At 43.5% G+C, this 20,021-nt stretch overlaps 2 protein-coding genes across 7 annotated transcripts in view; both read right to left on the bottom strand.

Annotated features, from left to right (window-relative positions):
* Positions 1 to 368: 368 nt before the first annotated feature.
* On the bottom strand, positions 369 to 8,924 carry zgc:158432 (uncharacterized protein LOC555281 homolog). Its single transcript, XM_063203886.1, has 11 exons — positions 8,288 to 8,924; positions 7,997 to 8,164; positions 7,322 to 7,406; positions 4,972 to 5,033; positions 4,404 to 4,460; positions 4,155 to 4,211; positions 3,390 to 3,431; positions 2,973 to 3,053; positions 2,259 to 2,321; positions 1,011 to 1,143; positions 369 to 735 (listed from the first exon to the last, which is right to left on the bottom strand). Exons 1-11 carry the CDS (start codon positions 8,389 to 8,391, stop codon positions 649 to 651), a joined length of 939 nt encoding a protein of 312 aa, XP_063059956.1. The 5' UTR covers positions 8,392 to 8,924; the 3' UTR covers positions 369 to 648.
* A 1,083-nt stretch (positions 8,925 to 10,007) lies between these two features.
* taf1 (TAF1 RNA polymerase II, TATA box binding protein (TBP)-associated factor) overlaps positions 10,008 to 20,021 on the bottom strand; it is a 58,683-nt gene continuing 48,669 nt past the window's right edge. For 4 of the 6 annotated variants that reach the window (XM_063203880.1, XM_063203879.1, XM_063203881.1 and 1 more), the window contains 9 exons: positions 19,589 to 19,681; positions 19,217 to 19,301; positions 19,042 to 19,109; positions 18,628 to 18,744; positions 16,898 to 17,002; positions 16,149 to 16,244; positions 13,835 to 14,087; positions 13,046 to 13,217; positions 10,008 to 11,307 (listed from right to left, as the gene is read on the bottom strand). In XM_063203880.1, the coding sequence (XP_063059950.1) occupies positions 11,073 to 11,307; positions 13,046 to 13,217; positions 13,835 to 14,087; positions 16,149 to 16,244; positions 16,898 to 17,002; positions 18,628 to 18,744; positions 19,042 to 19,109; positions 19,217 to 19,301; positions 19,589 to 19,681 (1,224 nt within the window). In that variant the 3' untranslated portion in view covers positions 10,008 to 11,072. The remainder of the gene's footprint in view (positions 11,308 to 13,045; positions 13,218 to 13,834; positions 14,088 to 16,148; positions 16,245 to 16,897; positions 17,003 to 18,627; positions 18,745 to 19,041; positions 19,110 to 19,216; positions 19,302 to 19,588; positions 19,682 to 20,021) is intronic. The other 2 variants (XM_063203883.1, XM_063203884.1) reach the window with 1 other exon arrangement.

Below are 20,021 nucleotides of genomic sequence, written 5' to 3'. Positions count from 1 at the left end.
TCGTCCTGGCAGTGGGTTTGAAGCCATGTGTTACAGTAAAGAGATGATCTGTGATGGAGATCTCAGGCTGTTGACTCCGAGAGGCTCCTCCTCAATCAGTATTCACATTAACTTGCCAGGTACTTACTACTTAACTTTTTTAATTTTTACCTTAGCTTGTGTGTAATGCTGTGAGCCGGGCAGAGACACAACATGGATTCGTATTTATTGGAATCTGCTTGCAGCTGGGATTGTGTGTCGTGCCATATTCAGTGACTTAAACGCTCTCTCCTCGTACAAATTAAAGGAAATGTCTTCATTCTGTGTTGTGTTCCGTTTTTCTTTGTGTCTTTATTTATTTTTTTAAACAAAAAGCATAATTAACAAAACAGGAGTAAACAGTTTAAATTGTCAGCACTTCATCAATTAACTCATTAACATTTAATGAGAAATGTTATAAACTAGAGTGGGAATATACAGTCTGAAATTAACTTTAATTCACATACTTTACATTCTCTCCTGAGCGTTCAACATAATTTACAAGCACAAAACAATCTTGATGCCTTGACGTTATAAGTTAGCAAGAAAATGATACTGTATATACACAAACAACTGTGGAAGTGAGGTAGGTGATTCCTCACGTACGACCTCATATCAGCTCAGAAATTCTCAGTATCTTTGGAAGGGACTGTTGGGCGGGTAGTCGGGGGCGGAAAATGATGGAGCAGGGGGAAACTGCTGTGGAGACATCACCATCTTAGATGGAGAATAAAAGACGAGTCAGAAATTAATATGAAACAATTACAGCATACATTTTTTTTAATATGAACTTAGTAAATAGAGTAGCAGTGTACATTTTCATCTTAACAACCAGACAAAAAAGTTTTTTGAAAAAAGGCTTTTGAAATGCCTCATACATGCCGACAGACATTATCATGAACACATAAAAGAGAATAGCTGACTGAAGATGCAGATGTTGTTATTTAGGCCTTAAATACAGTGACTTTATTGATCCCAAGGGAAGTACTCACCACGCCATTGGTGGGGGGCTGTCTGGTGCTCTGTCCATATCCTGGAGAAGAGCTCGGGCCATCGTACTGGGGTCTCCTGATAGATGAACCTTCATATGGATTACTCAACCCCTGGCCCATGCCAGATCCATAGCTGAAAATAGGATGAGAATGATACCACATTAGTGGAGAAAGAAATAGTTGACTTATTTCTATTTACAGGTACTAAGCTTCATTTTTGTAACCAAGCACTTGTCCACAAACCTCCAGTCTACAGAGTAATACAGTGATAAATAGTGTTGCATGTTGTGATCATCAATGTTGTTAGAGTGTACATGATGATGTACAGTAGGTACTCTGTAAGAGAAAGCTTTTAAAAACTGTCCAGCAATTGTGATCACTATGCTTTGGAAGTACTAAGTTCAGACAATGCAGTGGGAGGTCTGAACCTTAGAAAATGTACTTCATAAGCTCATTTTACTGCACATTACTGAGCATTAATTTTATTCTGTATTTTATTTTACATTTTAATTTCAATAAACTATTTTTTTCCTGCTCAAAATAGGCCTGTGTCTGCTCACATAAAGAGAAACTATAATGTCATGCTTAAGAAAGTGAGGGTGTGTGATGGAGGGTGTCAAAAACAAGGCCTGTGGGGGCCAGATACGGCAGGGATGGTTCAATTCAGCCCAAGAGAGAAAAAAAAGTAACAATTACACAGTTGCTGCTGGTTTCTCTGGATTTTGATACCTGAGAACAAATGTACCTTTCTTACTCACAATTTACTGCCAATGCTTCTGATATACCCGCTGTCATGTCATCTTGAGATGATTGACTAGCAATGTTACGCCGGTACAAAGCAGAAATTCGCAATATTTTGCAATTACATTACTGGTCCGGCCCATTTGAGATCAAATTGGCTGTATGTGGGCCGAAATGAGTGTGACACCCCTGATATAGAAGCAGAGGTGTCAAAAGTAAAATAAAAGTACATTTGTGGTGTAATTACAACACTAGCACATGGCATTACATAGCTGTTACACCATTTACTCCATTGTACCTAATGAGATAGATGGACTGTGTTGTTACTGAAAAACACTGAAAACCTAACAATGACCCACCACAAATATGATCCAACCAGTGCAGAGTTAGGTGGTCAAAAGACAAGTACACAGGTCTACTGGTTACTCAAATAAGTTACTTATTTTGGAAGGAAACTGTTTCTTTTTTTACTTTAATTTTTACTTTTTTGACAACAGAAGTACATGCCTGTTGGACTGCATGGGAGGTCCTCCTCCTGACATTGGCCCATCTCGGGAAGGGTACATGTTCCTGTTTGGAATAATGACACATGCATTACTTACAGATGCACACACACAGGCATGCATGCGCACGCACGCACGCACGCACGCACGCACGCACGCACGCACGCACGCACGCACGCACACACCTTAATCAGTAGTTGAGGGGAAACATGGGGGGGGGGTTGCCTGAGAGGTAATACAGCACAATATGCCAACACAGTTATTTTTGGATCCTGAAGATGTTTAGTCTCTTCCCGGAGACTCATTTGGCTCTCTTCCCCACATCAGAATTTAAGAACTGGAGAAGACTGGAGAGGAGACTAAACATCTTGTTGTGTGTTTACTTATAACTAAGCTCTCTCTGAGAATACTCAGTGATAATACAACACAATATGCAGAGTTTGTTTCCAAAACACTAAAAAAAAGACATTTAAATGCATTGTTCATAAACCTTTTTTTAAATTTGTGTTTAAGGTTCAGGAGTAACACTGGGGCAATAGTAGCCCAATAGTAGATAGCAGCACTGGGTCTTATCAATTTGAAACAAAAACAGCTATTTTACCAGTAGGCCTATTTATGGATGAGGAGCACAATAAAAACATTTTTGACTAATTTTGAAATAGAATATAAAGCATATTGGGAACAAACTGATCATATGTACAGCAAGTGGTCTACATACCTGGGAGGTCCTCCGGACATGGGGGGTCCTCCAGACATCGGCCCATTTTGTGGAGGGGGCATGTTCCTAGGTGGATTGTAACTGGTATTGTGGAGCAATCACACACACACACACACACACACACACACACACACACACACACATGCACGCGCACACACACACGCGCACGCGCACGCGCACGCGCACACGCGCACGCGCACACGCACACACGCACACACGCACACACACACACGCACACACGCACACACACACACACACACACACACACACACACACACACACACACACACACACACACACAAGAAAGCAGCCTTCAATAAACGCTGTTGGTGATTACGTTTAGTATATAGCCCTTAAAAGATCCACTAAAAGAAAACCCGAGTGATTCTAGCCTAACAACACTACACATGGACATACCCATTGGACTGCATGGGAGGTCCTGCCGTTGGTCTGGGTATACTGTTTAGGACACAAACAACATCATTAATGAAAAAAGTACTAATGTTGATGCTGATGTTATATAGTGAAGAGGTGATGTGGAATTGATGTGGAATTGATGTAATTGAGTGATGAGGGGATGGGTATTTAGATAGGGATGATGTAGTATGATTTAGTAGTGTAGTGATGCCATGCGATGGCAATGTTTGATTAAACTGCTGCCATTAATGGCATTTTTGAGACGAAGTCGACAACCAGTCTTCCTTTGTGAATCTGGGTGTGCTGAATTCAAATCTGCAACATGCCGAGCTGTGTCTGACCTCTGTTGACCTCTAGAGGTCATTAAAACTTTGGGCCTGAAAGCTGAACCCAGTTTCTCAGCTTCATGAGCTCTCCCAGATTGACAAAATAAGTCTCAGAAATGCCATTGGATGTCATAAATCTGGATTTTGGCAGCATGTGCTGGTGATGCCGTGGTCATGTGACATGTTATGATGATGTGATGATGACAGAGTGATGTGATGAAGTGGTGTGCTGCGATGTGATATGACGCGCTATGATCATGTGATGGTCATGTGATGGTGATGCCGTGGTCATGTGACATGTTACGATGATGTGGGGATGATAGAGGGATGTGATGAAGTGATGTGCTGCGATGTGATGTGATGTGTTATGATCATGTGATATGCCACCAATGTGTTCTGTCTAAGAGCAGTACAGGAGTACATGTTGTACTGTTCATACCCATTTTGTTGCATGGGAGGCCCTCCCATTGGCCCGTTTTGTGATGGGGGCGGGTTTCTGTAGAGAGCAGAGTAGAGTATCATTTATCAATCCCAAGGGAAAATTAAGGTTGACTGGGTTGACTGTTTCTTTATCTAGATGTTTGTGTTCCTAACAGAGTCTGACAAACCCACAATAAACCACTAAAGTGCATTGATTATCTAAATGCAAGATGAACATTATCAGCAATAGTGCAGCTACTGTACATGCCTGAAGGATTGGCCGTACGCCGGTCTGCCTGGGCCTGCCATATCCTGGGGTGGAGGCCTGTTGGGATGTTACGTGAACATGACAGCTGAATATACAGTACAGTACCACACATACACACTAAATACTGAAGGGTTAATTCAACACTGATAGTAGTACCAACACCTTAACTCTATTAAGGTGCTGTTCACACGTATCCGGAACATTTTTAAATGTTGATATCTTTTTTTTTATCCTGTTTTGGTGTAAACGCAACATGTGGATAAAGATAAATCTCCTTTGTAATAGCTGTGTTTTAGACCCCTAAATGGGATATTTTTAAAGCCAGATTTTGATATGCAGATTTTAAAACCATTTACGTGTAAATGGAAGGCCAAAACCAAATGCTTTTTCAAAAAGATCCATATAAGTATAAACAGCTTCTAAGTGTTGAATTAAACTGACAAAATGTACCGTGCACACAATACACATCAGTGATGAAACGACATGACCATCTCTGCAGTGTTTTTTTTTTTTACACGATTTATGGTAGTGTATGATGTCTTTACAACTTCACGGAAAGAATCCTCACCTTTGGTTGTTCATGGATGTCATTGGGAGAGGCTGGTTAGGCAGCGTGGACTTTGGCCGTTCCTGTCAGGATATAGAAGGTGGGGTATACATCTTGATATGGTCACACGACTCATTATGCCTCCTGTCTGTCTACTGTGTATGGCAATGTGCAGCCTCATGACGTCAGAGTGGAAGTCACCTTTGTGCCAAATTTTGACACGACTGTCCAATAAAGCGGCAGTTGCCGTTTGCCGTTAAAGAAATGGCTTTGCAACCTCATACCCCACCTCCTAAAAAAAAGTGACTTTGGAAGGCCCTAGAGCAGTGGTCTTCAATAATTTCCCCCCACGGGCCAAATTATGTAGCGCAAATGAGGCTAACGCCAAACAAATCGGCCAACCATACAGTATGGCCACAGATAGCACGCATATGTTTTCATTTGTTCCAACTTCATGGTGGGCCAAATGTCTGCCATGCCCGGGCCGGATCTGGCCAGTGGCCCGCCATTTGGAAACCACTGCCCTAGAGCATTCAGAAACTTTAGCAACACTGTATACGACATGATCTAGGTGTATATAAGGGTGTCCAACTGGTCCAGAACTCAGCTGCCCGCATCATTACTAAAACCCCTTCCTGTCACCATATTACCCCTGCACTGCAACATCTCCACTGGCTCCCTATCAAATATAGAATTCATTTTAAAATACTTCTCCACACCTTCAAGGCTATCCACAATCTTGCCCCCCCCCTTATCTATCTAATCTTATTCACATTGCTGTTCCCTCCCGCCCCCTCCGTTCCTCTTCCTCCATTCTCCTCTCTGTCCCCTCTGCCCGTCTTAATACCATGGGGAATAGAGCTTTTAGCTGCTCTGCTCCTCGGTTGTGGAATGCCCTTCCCCCTGACATCCGCAATATTGACTCTTTGCCCCTGTTCAAATCCAGACTAAAAACCCATCTGTTTCAGATAGCCTATTCTTTATGACTCTGTTTTATTTAATTTTATTTCATATTTAAAAAAATGTATTCATTTATTTACGTTTGTTTAAAATTCTGTTTATGTGTCTTGTTTTATTTTTGTTTCTCTCTGTACAGTGTCCTTGAGTGTTTTGAAAGGTGCTTTTAAATAAAATGCATTATTATTATTATGATTATTATGTAACCACCACCAGAAGAAGGACATGACACATGTCACAGACATTAGTGACAGAATAGTGACTGTTTATGACTTGTCACGGACATTAGTGACAGAATAGTGACTGTTTATGACTGTTGTCACAGACATTAGTGACAGAATAGTGACTGTTTATGACTGTTGTCATAATATACAATTAGGCGTTTGGAACGCCATCACACCCAAACAATGTTCACTTTGCATTCCGAAATCTGAATGACTCATTATGAAAACCATCATTAAATAATGTCAATAATGATGTGTCATTAATGTTTCTCCAATATGTCATATACTGTACATGACTGTACCCTTATGTAGATCACGTCAAGTTTAGTGTTCCACTGTTAGTCTTTGATATGACAATCTACATGCTTTGATTTCAGAAGATGCAAACAACCGGATTGGGACAGTTAAGCCCCTGCCATGTCCTCCATCTGCCTGTGCTCTGAACACAGGAGAGTTCACTAATTTGTAGATCTATCCAAGTGAATTGGCTGAGGTAACAGTTTGTCACAAGTTGATGAAACACAGGGCAACTTTTTGAACATTTTTTTCTGGGCAACAATACTTTGGTAGAGTAGAGTAGAGTAACTTTATTGATCCCCGGGGGGAAATTAAGGTGTCAAGTAGCTTACATAGATACACATAATGCCAAAATGGACATTTCAAGACACAGAAAAATAAGATGTTTATCAAGATAACACTTTCATCAAGAGAACTTGGATTAGGAGCAGTCAGCTTTTTTTTAGCATTTCATCAGAGAAGTAAGTCATAATATTGCCCTACCTACAATATGGCTCAAAAAGTTGCCCTGTTCATACTGCATATGAAAGCCCATTGGGAAACTCCAACTCCCATTGTCATTGTGACACAGCACACAAGTGAACACTGCACACTGCACACAACGAAATTGCATTTTATGCCTCACCCGTGCAAGGGGGCAGCCCTCAGTGGCGCCCCATGGGGAGCAGTGAGGTGGGACGGTACCATGCTCAGGGTACCTCAGTCATGGAGGCGGATGGGGGAGAGCACTGGTTGATTACTCCCCCCACCAACCTGGCGGGTCGGGAGTCGAACCGGCAACCTCTGGGATGCAAGTCTGACGCCCTAACCGCTCACCCATGACTGCCCGATCATCACCTTTTCTGAATCCAGCATGTCTGCCTCTGGATTTCTGTATGTTATCATTCACTCACCGCTATGTCGGAGGCAAAGTGCATATTCTGGAACATCTCGGCCTCCTCCTGCTGCTTGGCGGCTATTTTGTTGGCCTTTGCAGCCCTTGGATAAAATTACAAGTGATACAACATCTCTCATTAGTCAGACCTTGGCCACAGAAGCAGCAACTTATCTTCATATATCAGTAACAACCTGCCTGGTGAATATGTCTTCTATTTTATTTTGGAACACCACACACAATCTATTGCTCTGTGTGTCTGAGAAATGATCTCGATAGAAAAGCATTCCCATATCCTTCCCTCCATATCACAAACTAGAGAAAAAGCATATTCTAGGAGCTTCATTAGGTGCCGTTAGGTTATTGTTACTTTTTGCAATCCAGATTTAGTCACCTTTGCTGTTAGATCAGTGCATGTCTAACCATCTAAAATACTGGCTTTCATTAGAGTAATAATTTTAATAATACTTGGGGTATCCAGTTTGTTCCCAAATGGACCCATTCATTCTTTGCTGAAGCGACATCATCTACAACTACATCAACACCATTGATACAACCTTACAGAGAACCTTAAGTTACAGATAAAGACTTGGTCATTACAATTTTGATGGCAATAAGGTTATAATCTTACAAGCTTATAGGAGGAGATATTAAGGAGGAGATATTAAATAGAAGAACTTGATGAAAAACATACTTCTTCTCTTTGGCGTTGTTTTTCGATTTAAGTGCAAAGAACACTGTCAATCCCACAATTGCAGCTAGACCAATTCCTGGAAGCGATGCCACCAACGCAAAAGTAACAAGGCTCCACTCCTGCTCACAGTTCTCACCAAAGAACCATTCATCAGCATCATTATTACATCTACCAATGGGAGAGAGGGAAGAAATGAATTTAAAATTAATATTAGTATTTTATTATTTTATTTCACACTAAAGTCAGCAAAGTTGAGCATGATAGCGTGTTTATAAAGTGGAGGCTCCTTACCGACAGTAGGGTTTCTTCTCTTTGCAAAAACATAAACTGTTCTTTTGGCAACCAAAGACAGGAGTTGGAGTAGGAGCAGGAGTAACAGTAGGAATACATGGCATGTAGTCTTCTACATCAGTACAGTATGCTGAAATAACCACAGAAAACTAGTTTGAGTGACATGAAGTAACACACGTTCAATATAGTACATACTACATTCTCTCAAGCAGAGGCATGAAGACTTTCTGATGTTCTCATGTCAGAGCACAACAGCAGCAGGTTAAAATAAATATATCATGGTGTAATCATGGTGTATATTGTCAGCAGGGCTGATGTGATTCTCCTTCAGATACCACATTCAGTGTTGACAAGTGAAGTTACTGATTTGTAAAAAGTGGCAGTTATGTCCTTGTGTCAATAGATCACAGACGGTTTAACAATATACTTCTGGTATTGGATTTTTGATACAGCAAAACACATTAAATGAATTAGTTTAAATAGACACATAAATGAGCAAAACAGACTTACGGTCGACCGTTTGTCCATTAACAGACAAAAAGCACAGTGTGTAAGCACACAGCAATAGCAGGAGCTTCATCCTCGAAGAACACAGGCCACTAACAAACTCAGTCCACAAAAAAAAACACTTTTTATGGGCGCCACTCCCTCATACACGGGTTGACTACTCATGACAACACAACACAGCACGCACACTAACCCATGGACCCAACATTGTTGCACTGCATATGAGATGATTTATACACGCCCATGTAAGATGTTCAAAACATTGCCTTCTTGTTGAGGTTTTAGTAAGCTCTGTAATGAAATAAATGTAAAATGGTTGGATATAGTTTTCTCTGTATCAGAGTAGGTGAATTCCTCAGCAGGTGTTCTTTAACCCCGAGGAGCTTTATTGCCTGGGCAAGGTCTGGCAGCAAACACAGACTCTGCTTCACCCAGCAGACACACTGAGCCTAAAACTCACCTGTAATCACTAACCAGTGTCAATAATTTTTTAACCAAGGATTTTTTAAAATACATTTCACCTAGAAAATGTCAACAGTACTGATGAATCATTACAACCTTTAGAGAAGCAGAATTACACAGGGAAGCACCTGCAGTTTGTTCGGTTATAATTTTCTTTGTGGTCATTTGTTTGAAATAGTAGTTCAACACTTCAGTCATAATATTTGTAATGGTAATATGTAAGATTTCCCTTTCACTCTTCAAAGTTGCCAGGGCCATGCCTGGACTGGTAATCTGGTCATTTTCTAGTCATTTCACGTGAAATCAGACACTTTGGGACCCGACCGACACGGATTTCAATCATACTTGCTGTGCCTGTTTAGTAGCAAGGTAGCACCCCAGAACTGCATTTGTGTGAATCTGACACCAATATTAAGGGAGAAACAGACTAGGAAAGGTTTACATATGAGGGTAGGACACCATGCATTCAGCCTTGAGTATATGACTTGACTTACACTGACTGATATAATCAAGGCTGAATGCATAGTGTGTGTTTTCTTAGTGATGGCCATAAGTTATCTCATTCTTTTTCTTTTTTTACGGGCTTTTACGCCTTTATTTGATAGGACAGTCTGAGATGGTGACAGGAAGCGAGTGGGACAGAGAGATGACCCCGGCCAGACTCAAATGTGCCCAAATGTGAGGGGCTTAGCACGCTGCGCCACAGCGCTATCCCGTTATCTCATTCTTTAATCAAGTTTCAGAGAAATGGTATGGGAAAACACATTTATTTTTACGACAAAACATTTAAATGCTGCTTGTGGAAACATGAATAAAAAAGTCTACATTTTAACACACGCCACATCACCAAACTAGAGACACTGCTCAAGGTAACTTTCTTTGAGGTAAACTCTGTTGGTTACACTGCTTTATGGTTTATGTCATGTCGGCTAAAACAATCAAAGAAGTAAAGGGAACGTGAATACTTGCTGCTGTCAACTGGTTAAAATGTACCACTTTTCATTATTTCAAAATTTGACTTAATATTTACACAACGCTGTACATTAAGCTCAATAGCTGGAAACAAAAGCTGTCGAAGAAATAAAAGATTTTGCACACAACTCAAATTCAAGACTGGCATTGGAGTTGAGAGACCTCAAATGACTTTTCACACAAGTCTGACAATCCACTCTTAGTCTGTCGTGCAGTATTGTTTTCAGAGTTCCACTGTCCGATGTTTTAGCTGTCGGAGTCCATGTCACTATCTTTTCTGACCCGAATCGCTAGTCTTGGATCTACAAAACAGTTAAGGTATCTGTCCAAGTCTGAATATCAGCTGTACCGTTTTACAAGCATTACTATTTTTTCCATGGTGCAATGTTTTAGTTGTTGGACTCCATGTTGCCATCTCCTTTGACCAAAACACAAAGGATGTGTATCTAAAACGAGTTAAGGTTTCCATGCACATCTGAAAAGTCGCTGCACTAATATGAATATGCAGTATTGCCTTTATTTCCTAGTCCATGGTTCAACATTTAAAGTCATCGGAGTGCATGTCCCTACATCTATGTCCTCCGACCAAAACAGAAGACGTGTGTTTTGGTGAACTAGTCTTGTATATTCAGAATAGTCTTGTTTCCTGTGTTTTGACGGTCTGGTGCTTTAGTTATCGTAGTCCAAGTCGATGTCCCCTCTGACACAACAGATGTATCTAGAAGTAGTTTCAAATTTCGATGCACATCTGACATTTCAGTTGTCGAAGTTGCTGTGCCCTCCGACCAACACAAGAGATATGTATATCTAAAAGGAGATTGGATTTCCGTGCAGGTCCGACGCTCTAGTTGTCTGAGTCCATGTCACTGTCCCCTCCGACCGAGCGGAACTCTTCGCTGTCCTCCTCGTCTTCGCTGAGCTGGACCTGTGTGAGGACGCTGGGCCCCCGCCGGCCCCCGGCCCCGTCTCGCTCGTCCTCTTCTTCCTCCTCCTCCTCCTCCTCGCTCACGCCCTCCTCCTCCCCGTGGCCCAGGCTGGAGTTCTGCCTCTGGGCCTCCAAGTCCTCGTAGCTGCCGTAACTGGAGACCCCACACACACACGCACACACACGCACACACACGCAGACACACGCAGACACACGCAGACACAGACACACACACACACACACAGACACACGCAGACACACGCAGACACAGACACACACACACACACACAGACACACACACACAAGCATGCGCGCACACACAGACACGCGCACACACACACACCAGGGGGAGACAGGAAACAACAACAAAGAGAGGGGCGGGCAAGCACAAGGTGTGTAATCAATGAGAATGTTTTTTTTTTTAAAGCAGGGGTGAGGAACCGTTTTCATTCGGGGGGGCCACTTCAAAATTTTATTAAGTCCCCCCAAGGGCCGTACTATTAACACAAACCAGGATGTCACTCAGCACTTTAGGCCTATCTTGAAGATGGCCACCTTCACAACAGACCCCACCCTTCAATAGGTCCCTTGATAATATAGAACTTAATTGTACTGCAAATGTAATTTCTACGATGTATTTAGAATAGATGTCATATTTCGTGAGAAACTGCATAACATTAAAATAATATAGGGGGGCCGGATAAGATGGCCTCACGGGCTATAAATGGCCATCGAGACATAGGTTCCCCACCCCTGTTTTAGAGGAAGTGTGCTCAACTCCAATTAAAAAAAGCTCTTTGGGTGTGAGCAGCTGAATCAGTTCATTTGTTGTAGAAAAGCTGCACTCTCAACTGCAATTCTTGGTTTTCTTATTTATTTAGAGGGTTACCATGACACAAAGACAGACATTTCTGCCAAAGCCTTCTTCACTCAAGAGTGCGGCCTTTCAATAACATGAATGAGAGTGGGAGTAAGGAACATGTATGAGTACAGGTGTCTATGACTGCAGTCTGGCCTGTGTGTTGCTTGTGCAGGTACTGGATGACTCATCCTCCTCACTGTATACTGAATGTGTGTCTATTGGTGAGTGTGCATTACTGTTATGTGGATGTGGTCCACCAATCTGACATTGTGGATGTGGTCCATCTATCTGACATTGCCGCCGTGTGTGTGTGTGTGTGTGTGTGTGTGTGTGTGTGTGTGTGTGTGTGTGTGTGTGTGTGTGTGTGTGTGTGTGTGTGTGTGTGTGTGTACTGTGGTACATGTGTGTATGTGGTCAGATGTTGCCGTCCTCCATGTGGTGTGTGTGTGTGTGTGTGTGTGTGTGTGTGTGTGTGTGTGTGTGTGTGTGTGTGTGTACAGTATATGGTATGTGGTAAACAGCATGTGTGTCTGTGTTATGTATCCTACCCGACATTGCTATTCTCCATGTGATGTGTGTATGTGTACAGTATGTGGTATGTGGTATGCAACATGTGCGCGTGTGTGTGTGTGTGTTCTGTGTTGTGCATACTACTGTACCTGATGTTATTACCTTCTGTGTGTGTGTGTGTGTGTGTGTGTGTGTGTGTGTGTGTGTGTGTGTGTGTGTGTGTGTGTGTGTGTGTGTGTGTGTGTACAGTACAGTGCAGTACATGTGTGTAACCTGGGCCTACCTGACGTTGCTGTCCTCCATGTGGTGTGTGTGTGTGTGTGTGTGTGTGTGTGTGTGTGTGTGTGTGTGTGTGTGTGCAGTACGTAAATACATACGAGTGCAGTACATGTGTGTAACCTGGGCCTACCTGACGTTGTGGTCCTCCATATGGTGTGTGTGTGTGTGTGTGTGTGTGTGTGTGTGTGTGTGTGTGTGTGTGTGTGTGTGTACTGCAGTACATGTGTGTATCTGGGCCTACCTGACGTTGCTGTCCTCCATGTGCGTCTCCTCGTCCATGTGCGTCTCCTCCCCGTATGACATCATGCTCTCGTCCTGCTCCATGCCCATGCGCGCGCTCTCCTGGTGCGCCGCCCGGGAGGGCGGAGCCATCTCGTGCTCAGAGTCGCTGCCGCTCTCCGATAGGTGGATCCCTGAAGAGGAAGAGGGAGAGGAAGAAGGAGAGGAAAAGGAGAGCCATGAGTTACGTACCTTCTGCATTTCACTGATCACACAAATGAACAGGGGGATAGCCATGACAACAGCACAATGGGAGTGACATGTAGCTGAGAAACACATGCAGTGTATATGCCTGTGAGTCTCTTGCCTACTCACTCGAGAGAAAGGGGAGGTCTCTAACACACTCACACATTGAGATGCCATAAATACACTTGCATGCAGTCCCTGGTGCACTCATAGGAGAAAGTGTGTGTGTCACCCCTCTCCCACACTCTCAGACATACACAGACATGAAAGGGGGTCGTCTCGGGGGGTGCTGTGGCGCAGCGTGCCAAGCTCCCCACATTTGGGCTTACATTGCCCACGGGGACCCCGGTTCGAGGCCGGTCGGGGACTTTTCCCGGCCCTGCGCCATCTCTCTCTCCAAATCATTTCCTGTCTACTCTCACACTGTCCTATAATAATAAAGCCCCAAAACATAACTTTTAGAAAAAAAGAAAAGGGGTTGTCTCCCTCCTCCTGGATGGTCATTCAAATGAGAAGGGGTTGTCTCACGCACGCACGTACAGTCCCGGTCCTGGTCTCTACTCACTTGAGAAGGGGTTGTCTCCCTCCTCCTCGCTGGCGTCGTCCTCCCCGTCGGACATGAGCAGGTCCTGGTAGAGCACGCTGGCCTGCGGGGGCCGGCTGGAGCCTTCGTCCTCGTCCTCCTCATACTCGTCCTCCTCGTTCCCTCCGTGCATTCCTCCTCCTACTGGACCTCGACGCACCACCAGCCCTCTAGGGGGCAGCAGCATCATGTCCTCGTCATCCTCGTCATACTGGTCTCCCTCTCCATCCTCAGCCTGTCAACATTCACAGGGGTTGTTAGAAGCAGAAAAAATACACATATGGAAGAAACGCATACATACCAAAACCCACTTACATATAGTATTACAACAAACTAAGTCACGTTAGAATCGAGAAACGTTTACAACCTTACACGCAAACACACATACAGTACACTCGTACAACAAAGGCACTAAAAAACTAGATCCTAGTGATACAAAGTTTAACTCCAAGGATGGTGGCAAATATCAAAGCAGAGGAGATTACAGAAATTGTTTTAAGATTGTTCAAAAATCTTTCCAAGGTGCACCAAAGTTCTAGCCTGAGTATCATCCTCCGTAGTGACCGCGCTGGCTCAATACTTTCGCTTGCTGACCACGGAGTCTGACCCTGCAGCCACCCCCGGCAGTTGGAAATTATCTCACTTAATGAGGGAATTAGCCTTTCGCAAAACCCCTCCCACAAACGGCCGCCAACCAATCCGAGCTCAGCAACGGTAACTAAGGAGTGTAGAACTTGAGTTGTCCGAGGTCCGTCAAAAACCTACGATTTCAGGGAGACATACAACGTGTGCCTATGGCACCGTCAGGGTCCGACACCATCTGAAGATTAATTAGGACCTCATTTTTTCACTTTCCCGAAGCAAAAACCTCAAGCAGACTGATAACAGGGATGGATTAAGCCATGTGAAGGCTATTAGCTCCAGGTGATCATATTTAAAATTAGCAGGCTAACTGTGCAATCGTCTTGTTTGCTAATATAGCCCCCTTCCCCCTTGCATTTAGCTGGCAGAAAACGTACCCTAAACAAATAATCAATGCATCGCTCAGACTTAAGGACAATATTATATGATATTATAGTATTGGATCCACGGCATTATGATTCAAATTTTATTGGGAAACTACTAGTTGCGTTGTTTAATATGCGCCAAATGCACAGCCCACGGAGCAGCCCCCACCCTCTCTCCTTCCCAGTTTGTGTCTGTGTATATGCGTCGAGTGTGACAGCAAAAAAAGTAACACTGAAATGGGGCTGCGCTTGTTCCAACCTTGTTATGAAGATATTAACTGTCAACTAAAACCATTAAAGTGAACAGAAGAGAAACGCCCAGTGTGACTGCCCAAGAGCTGCGCAGTGTCAGTGCCGAAAGCCCGTCAAAGGTCTTGGCGGACGGCAATGTCCCAGTTTACACCAAGCACTATCAAATGTCCTGGTTACAGACATCACATCGCCATCATCAAGTTGTTGTATTTCAGTTGAATATGTAAGAGGGCTTGGGGAGGGGCTTAGACTATCAGCGAGCCTATTGGCTATTCAGATACTGAACGAATATCTGAATTCCAACTGCCGGGGGTGGCTGCAGGGTCAGACTCCGTGGTCAGCAAGCGAAAGTATTGAGCCAGCGCGGTCACTACGGAGGATGATACTCAGGCTACCAAAGTTCTTCATATCTGTCCAAAAAGGATGTGAATCATGGACGACCATAATTACATTCTAAAAGCCCTGGTCCAATCGCTCTACTACAGAGCAATAACAACATTTTCAAAAGATTTGCTGTGTACAGATGCTCCGTCACATCAAATCTGATGGGGTCTCTAATAGTGGTGTGCATTGGCACTGTCCTCACGATTAGATTCGATTCGATTACGATTCGGGATGTAGCGATTCGATTCAATTAAATTCTACGATGCATTGCAATGCATTACATTTCTATTGAAAGCAAAGCAAATGTTTCATCAGTCATGATGAGGCAATACAAGTAGTTAGATACTGAGCAACATTTTATTGGTTGTTTTCTGTATCAGTCTATCAGTTTTCCATGCTTTGCAGTGCTTTTATTTCATTTAACATTAATTTGCCCCTGAAATATCAACGGAAGTAATTGAAACTTAAAAAAAATGCTGCATTGATTCTGGAACTTGCCGCATTGAATTGAATTGTCCAAGCCCCGCATTGCATTGCATTGCCGAATCGATTATTGTTGACACTAGTCACTAGTCTCTAATGGGGCTTACTTATCACACTGGTATGGTAAGTTTTGACTGTAAATTAGACTATGAAGCTCTGAGGTTCCATACCGGCGCTGGGGTTTTTGGTTTGCCGTCGTCCTCTTCCTCAAAGCCCTCGATGTCAACGTCAGACTCTTCCTCTCCCAGCCTGCGGCCGTGGCGACCCTGACAAGACAAAGCAGAACAGAGGAGGTGTGTGAAAATGGGAAGATTGACCAGCAAGCTGGGAAAGCAGGCAGACAGGCAGGTAGGCAGGCAGGCAGGCAGGCAAGGCAGGCAGGGAGATAAGGGTGGACAAAAGGTGTTGATGGAAATGGTCAGATAGGATAGTTCAGACAGACAAATTTACGAATCCTTTTATGAATTAGGGAAAGTAACGAAAAGTAAGAAAATGTATGGGTAAGATCAATCTCAGAGTTCATCGATGAATAGTATGAAACAGACTGATAGACAAAGAGGCAGGCAGACAAATAGATAAAACAGAACGATTTATGAAAAGAGAGTTATGAGATATGATTGATAGAGAAATTGTTGGGCAAATGCAATGAATGTATGAGGGTCAAAGACAGCGGGGTTTTTTTGACGTCAGGTGGCACAATGGCATCTAATGCCCATCAATTAATTATTAATTGGTGGTTGATATGATGCAATGAATATGCTTCTAAGTTAGTCCGCTAAACTGGCTGTCGTTGCGCCACCCTGACGTGTGCTACTGCATAAATGTCAGTGACCCATGAATAAATCGACACATACATAGATCAGACACATGCGCATGGGGACAAAGGGGTGGGGACGGGGGTCAAGAGATGGAGGTCTACCTGCACCCCTCTCTTCTCTGTCGGGGGCAGAAGCGCAGCCTCGGCTAAGAGACTAGCGTCACCCTGCAGACTCAGAGAGGTGCTGCTGTCAAACAACTCAGCAGGCTGAGAGCAGGAGGGAGGAAGAGAGGGAGGAGAGGAGGCATGAAGAGAGGAGGAGGGGAGGGATAAGGGGGTGGAGGGAGAGGAGGGATGAAGAGGAGAGAAGGAATGAGAAAGAGGGGAGGGAAAAAGAGCAAGGGGAAGAGGCAGAAAAGAGGAGGGATGACGCACAAAGGAAAGGAAGCGAAAGAGGAAAAAGAGAAAGAGAAAGAAAGGAAGATGAGACTCTAGACTAGAGAAGAACAGGAACAGAAGAGTCTGATAGTTAAAAGGAGATTTTGCCAAGCAGATGGCCGGACAGAGGATCCAGACAGTCTAGCAGTCTGTAGTAGTGCTCCCTGACAGCAGAGAACATACTAAACCACCAAACTAGCCCTGTATGGTAAACCAATATCTCTGCTATGCATTCATTGATATATTTCACATTTATACTATTAATGTATTTATAATATTTGATTCATTCTATTCCAGGAATTATCTTTAAAGACCAAGAATTTCCTGTGTTGAAGCATTTATATTTGTGTATCATACTATTTGTGCATTTATATTTGTTTATATATGTGTATCATATTTGACACTATGAGATTGTCTCTTGGGGGCAAGTATGTTATGTTACAATTGGAGTAGCAGACCTTTATGTGCAAGACACGCAACCTTAGCTGACCTATGCATGGGCACAGTGCATAAGGGTGGGGCTTATGGTCTCCTGTGCCTGGAACATGGGTTTTGAACTCTGTATGACTTATATTACTCTTGATAAGCTCATGATTTCCTAACAGAGAACGTCAAAAGTAAACCCTTATCAGCTGACATGGATTCTTTGCATAAAAAATATGATGCATACAAAAAGGTATTAGTAATTTGTCCTTTACCTACATCAGTGCTAGAGCTCTGAGCTAGAGCTTGTCTAGGAAACTCAGCAGCAATACGGACCTTTAAGCTATTATAGACAAAATTCTCTCGTACAAACACACTTAAAAGTTGAAGATATGAAATGCTTGAATTTGAAATCGTCCCTTTGGACGTTTTATGTTTCAATGAATAACCCGAGTAGTCCCTACGGACGTTAAATGTTTCAATGAATAACCCGAGTAGCAGTGAACAACTGCAACCCAAATGGGCAGCAGTGTGCCAAGGAAAAGGGTGCCAAGAGATCAGACAAAAGGAAAAACAGGTGGAAGTAGGTCAAGTGACAGGGGTCAAAGTTCAAAGCTTAGGGTAGATGAGAGCTGAAAGCTAAGAGGCTAAGAGGCATGTGAATGGAACAATAGAGGGAGAGAGAGAGAGGGAGAGAGAGAGAGAGGGAGAGAGAGAGAGAGAGAGAGAGAGAGAGAGAGAGAGAGAGAGAGAGAGACAGATGGAGAGTGAAAGAGAGAGAAAGAGAGAGAAAGAGAGAAAGAGAGAGAGAGAGAGAGAGAGAGAGAGAGAGAGAGAGAGAGAGAGAGAGAGAGAGAGAGAGGTGTGCACTTCTGTTGTGCTCTCGCTAGCTCCACAAGGCTCAGCAGTTTAAATGGCCTGCATGGCTGAAGGTGGGCCAGGCTCACCTGTTGTGTGTATGGCTCAGGTGTCATGTGATCTCAGTTTACATGTGGCATGTATGGGACAGGTGTCATGTGATCTCAGTTTACCTGTGGCGTGTATGGTCCGGGGGTCATGGGGTCCAGGCACTCCAGGTCGGCAGCATCCAGGGCCGCCTCCTTAGCCGTGGAGATGTCCTTCTCCAGCTGGGTCAGATGCTCATCATACTACAGACACGCGACACACACACACACACACACACACACACACACACACACACACACACACATACACACACACACACACACACACACACACACACACACACACACACACACACACACACACACACACACACACACACACACACACACACACACACACACATACACACACAGTATGTTAACTTTTTTAAAGCGTTGGAAGTGTGTGACGAGTGTACTATAGTGGCGAACAACATTGCCACATGATCGAATCTCTCCCTCTGTCCCTCTCTTATGCATACACAGAAACTACTCTCTCACCTCAGCCAGGGTTTGCTTGCAGACGTTGACTATCTCCAGAGCAGTCTTGGTGTATGGACTGTCCTGGCCTGCGAGAGAGAGGAAGGGATAAACAAGACTGTTTAATAAACAAGGCAACGGCCTAATAGGAGACCCACTTGAGGGAATGGGAATGGGTTTCTTCAGTGGGACTTACCATTGTACTTGGCACTGTTGGCATGGACAAGGTTGACATCAGACAGGAATACGTCACGGTTCTGGTACTTATGCTTGGAAATGTTCTGGAGGAAGACGAAGTGTACACACACACCACACACACACACACACACACACACACACACACACACACACACACACACACACACACACACACACACACACACACGAACACGCACACACACACACACACACACACACACACACACACACACACACACAAAAACACACACACACAAAAACACACACACACAAAAACAAACCCAGGCGGTTATTGATAGCAAAATGCTGATGCATGAGTGACACAAGTGATGTTTTTATTTTCGTAAACCACTATTGACATTATTCTCACCTTGCGAATGTTTTCCAAATCCATGGGCTGAGCGATGACTTTGTAATAATCAGGAACAAACTTCTTGTTCACAGGATGCTGGAATGGCCAAGACTGGGGAAAAAAAGAATTTCGAACAAGTAGAAATGCTGAACTGAAATAAATCAAATAAATCCCCGTTTTCTGAAAATGTTCTAGTGTCAACAATAACTTCACCTTTTTGTGCTTAATTTGTTTTAAGTTTATACAAGGAGCACCAGTGAAATGATCATGACGCGAGATAGTAAAATAAAAACGCCTGGACACCAGCCACAACAGTGAACAACATTCCCTGCCTATCGCTAACTATGTTATCAGACATTTGATAACAATTATGGCACGGCAGGGTAAAAATATCCACTTATGACGTGCGTGGAGAGCCATAAAAATGATGACTTGAGGGCTTTCTGAAATG

This window comes from Engraulis encrasicolus, chromosome 7, assembly GCF_034702125.1.
Source record: "Engraulis encrasicolus isolate BLACKSEA-1 chromosome 7, IST_EnEncr_1.0, whole genome shotgun sequence".
Taxonomy (NCBI): domain Eukaryota; kingdom Metazoa; phylum Chordata; class Actinopteri; order Clupeiformes; family Engraulidae; genus Engraulis; species Engraulis encrasicolus.
The sequence above is the reverse complement of the archived record's forward strand: the minus strand, read 5'-3'. Positions and strand labels throughout refer to the sequence as shown.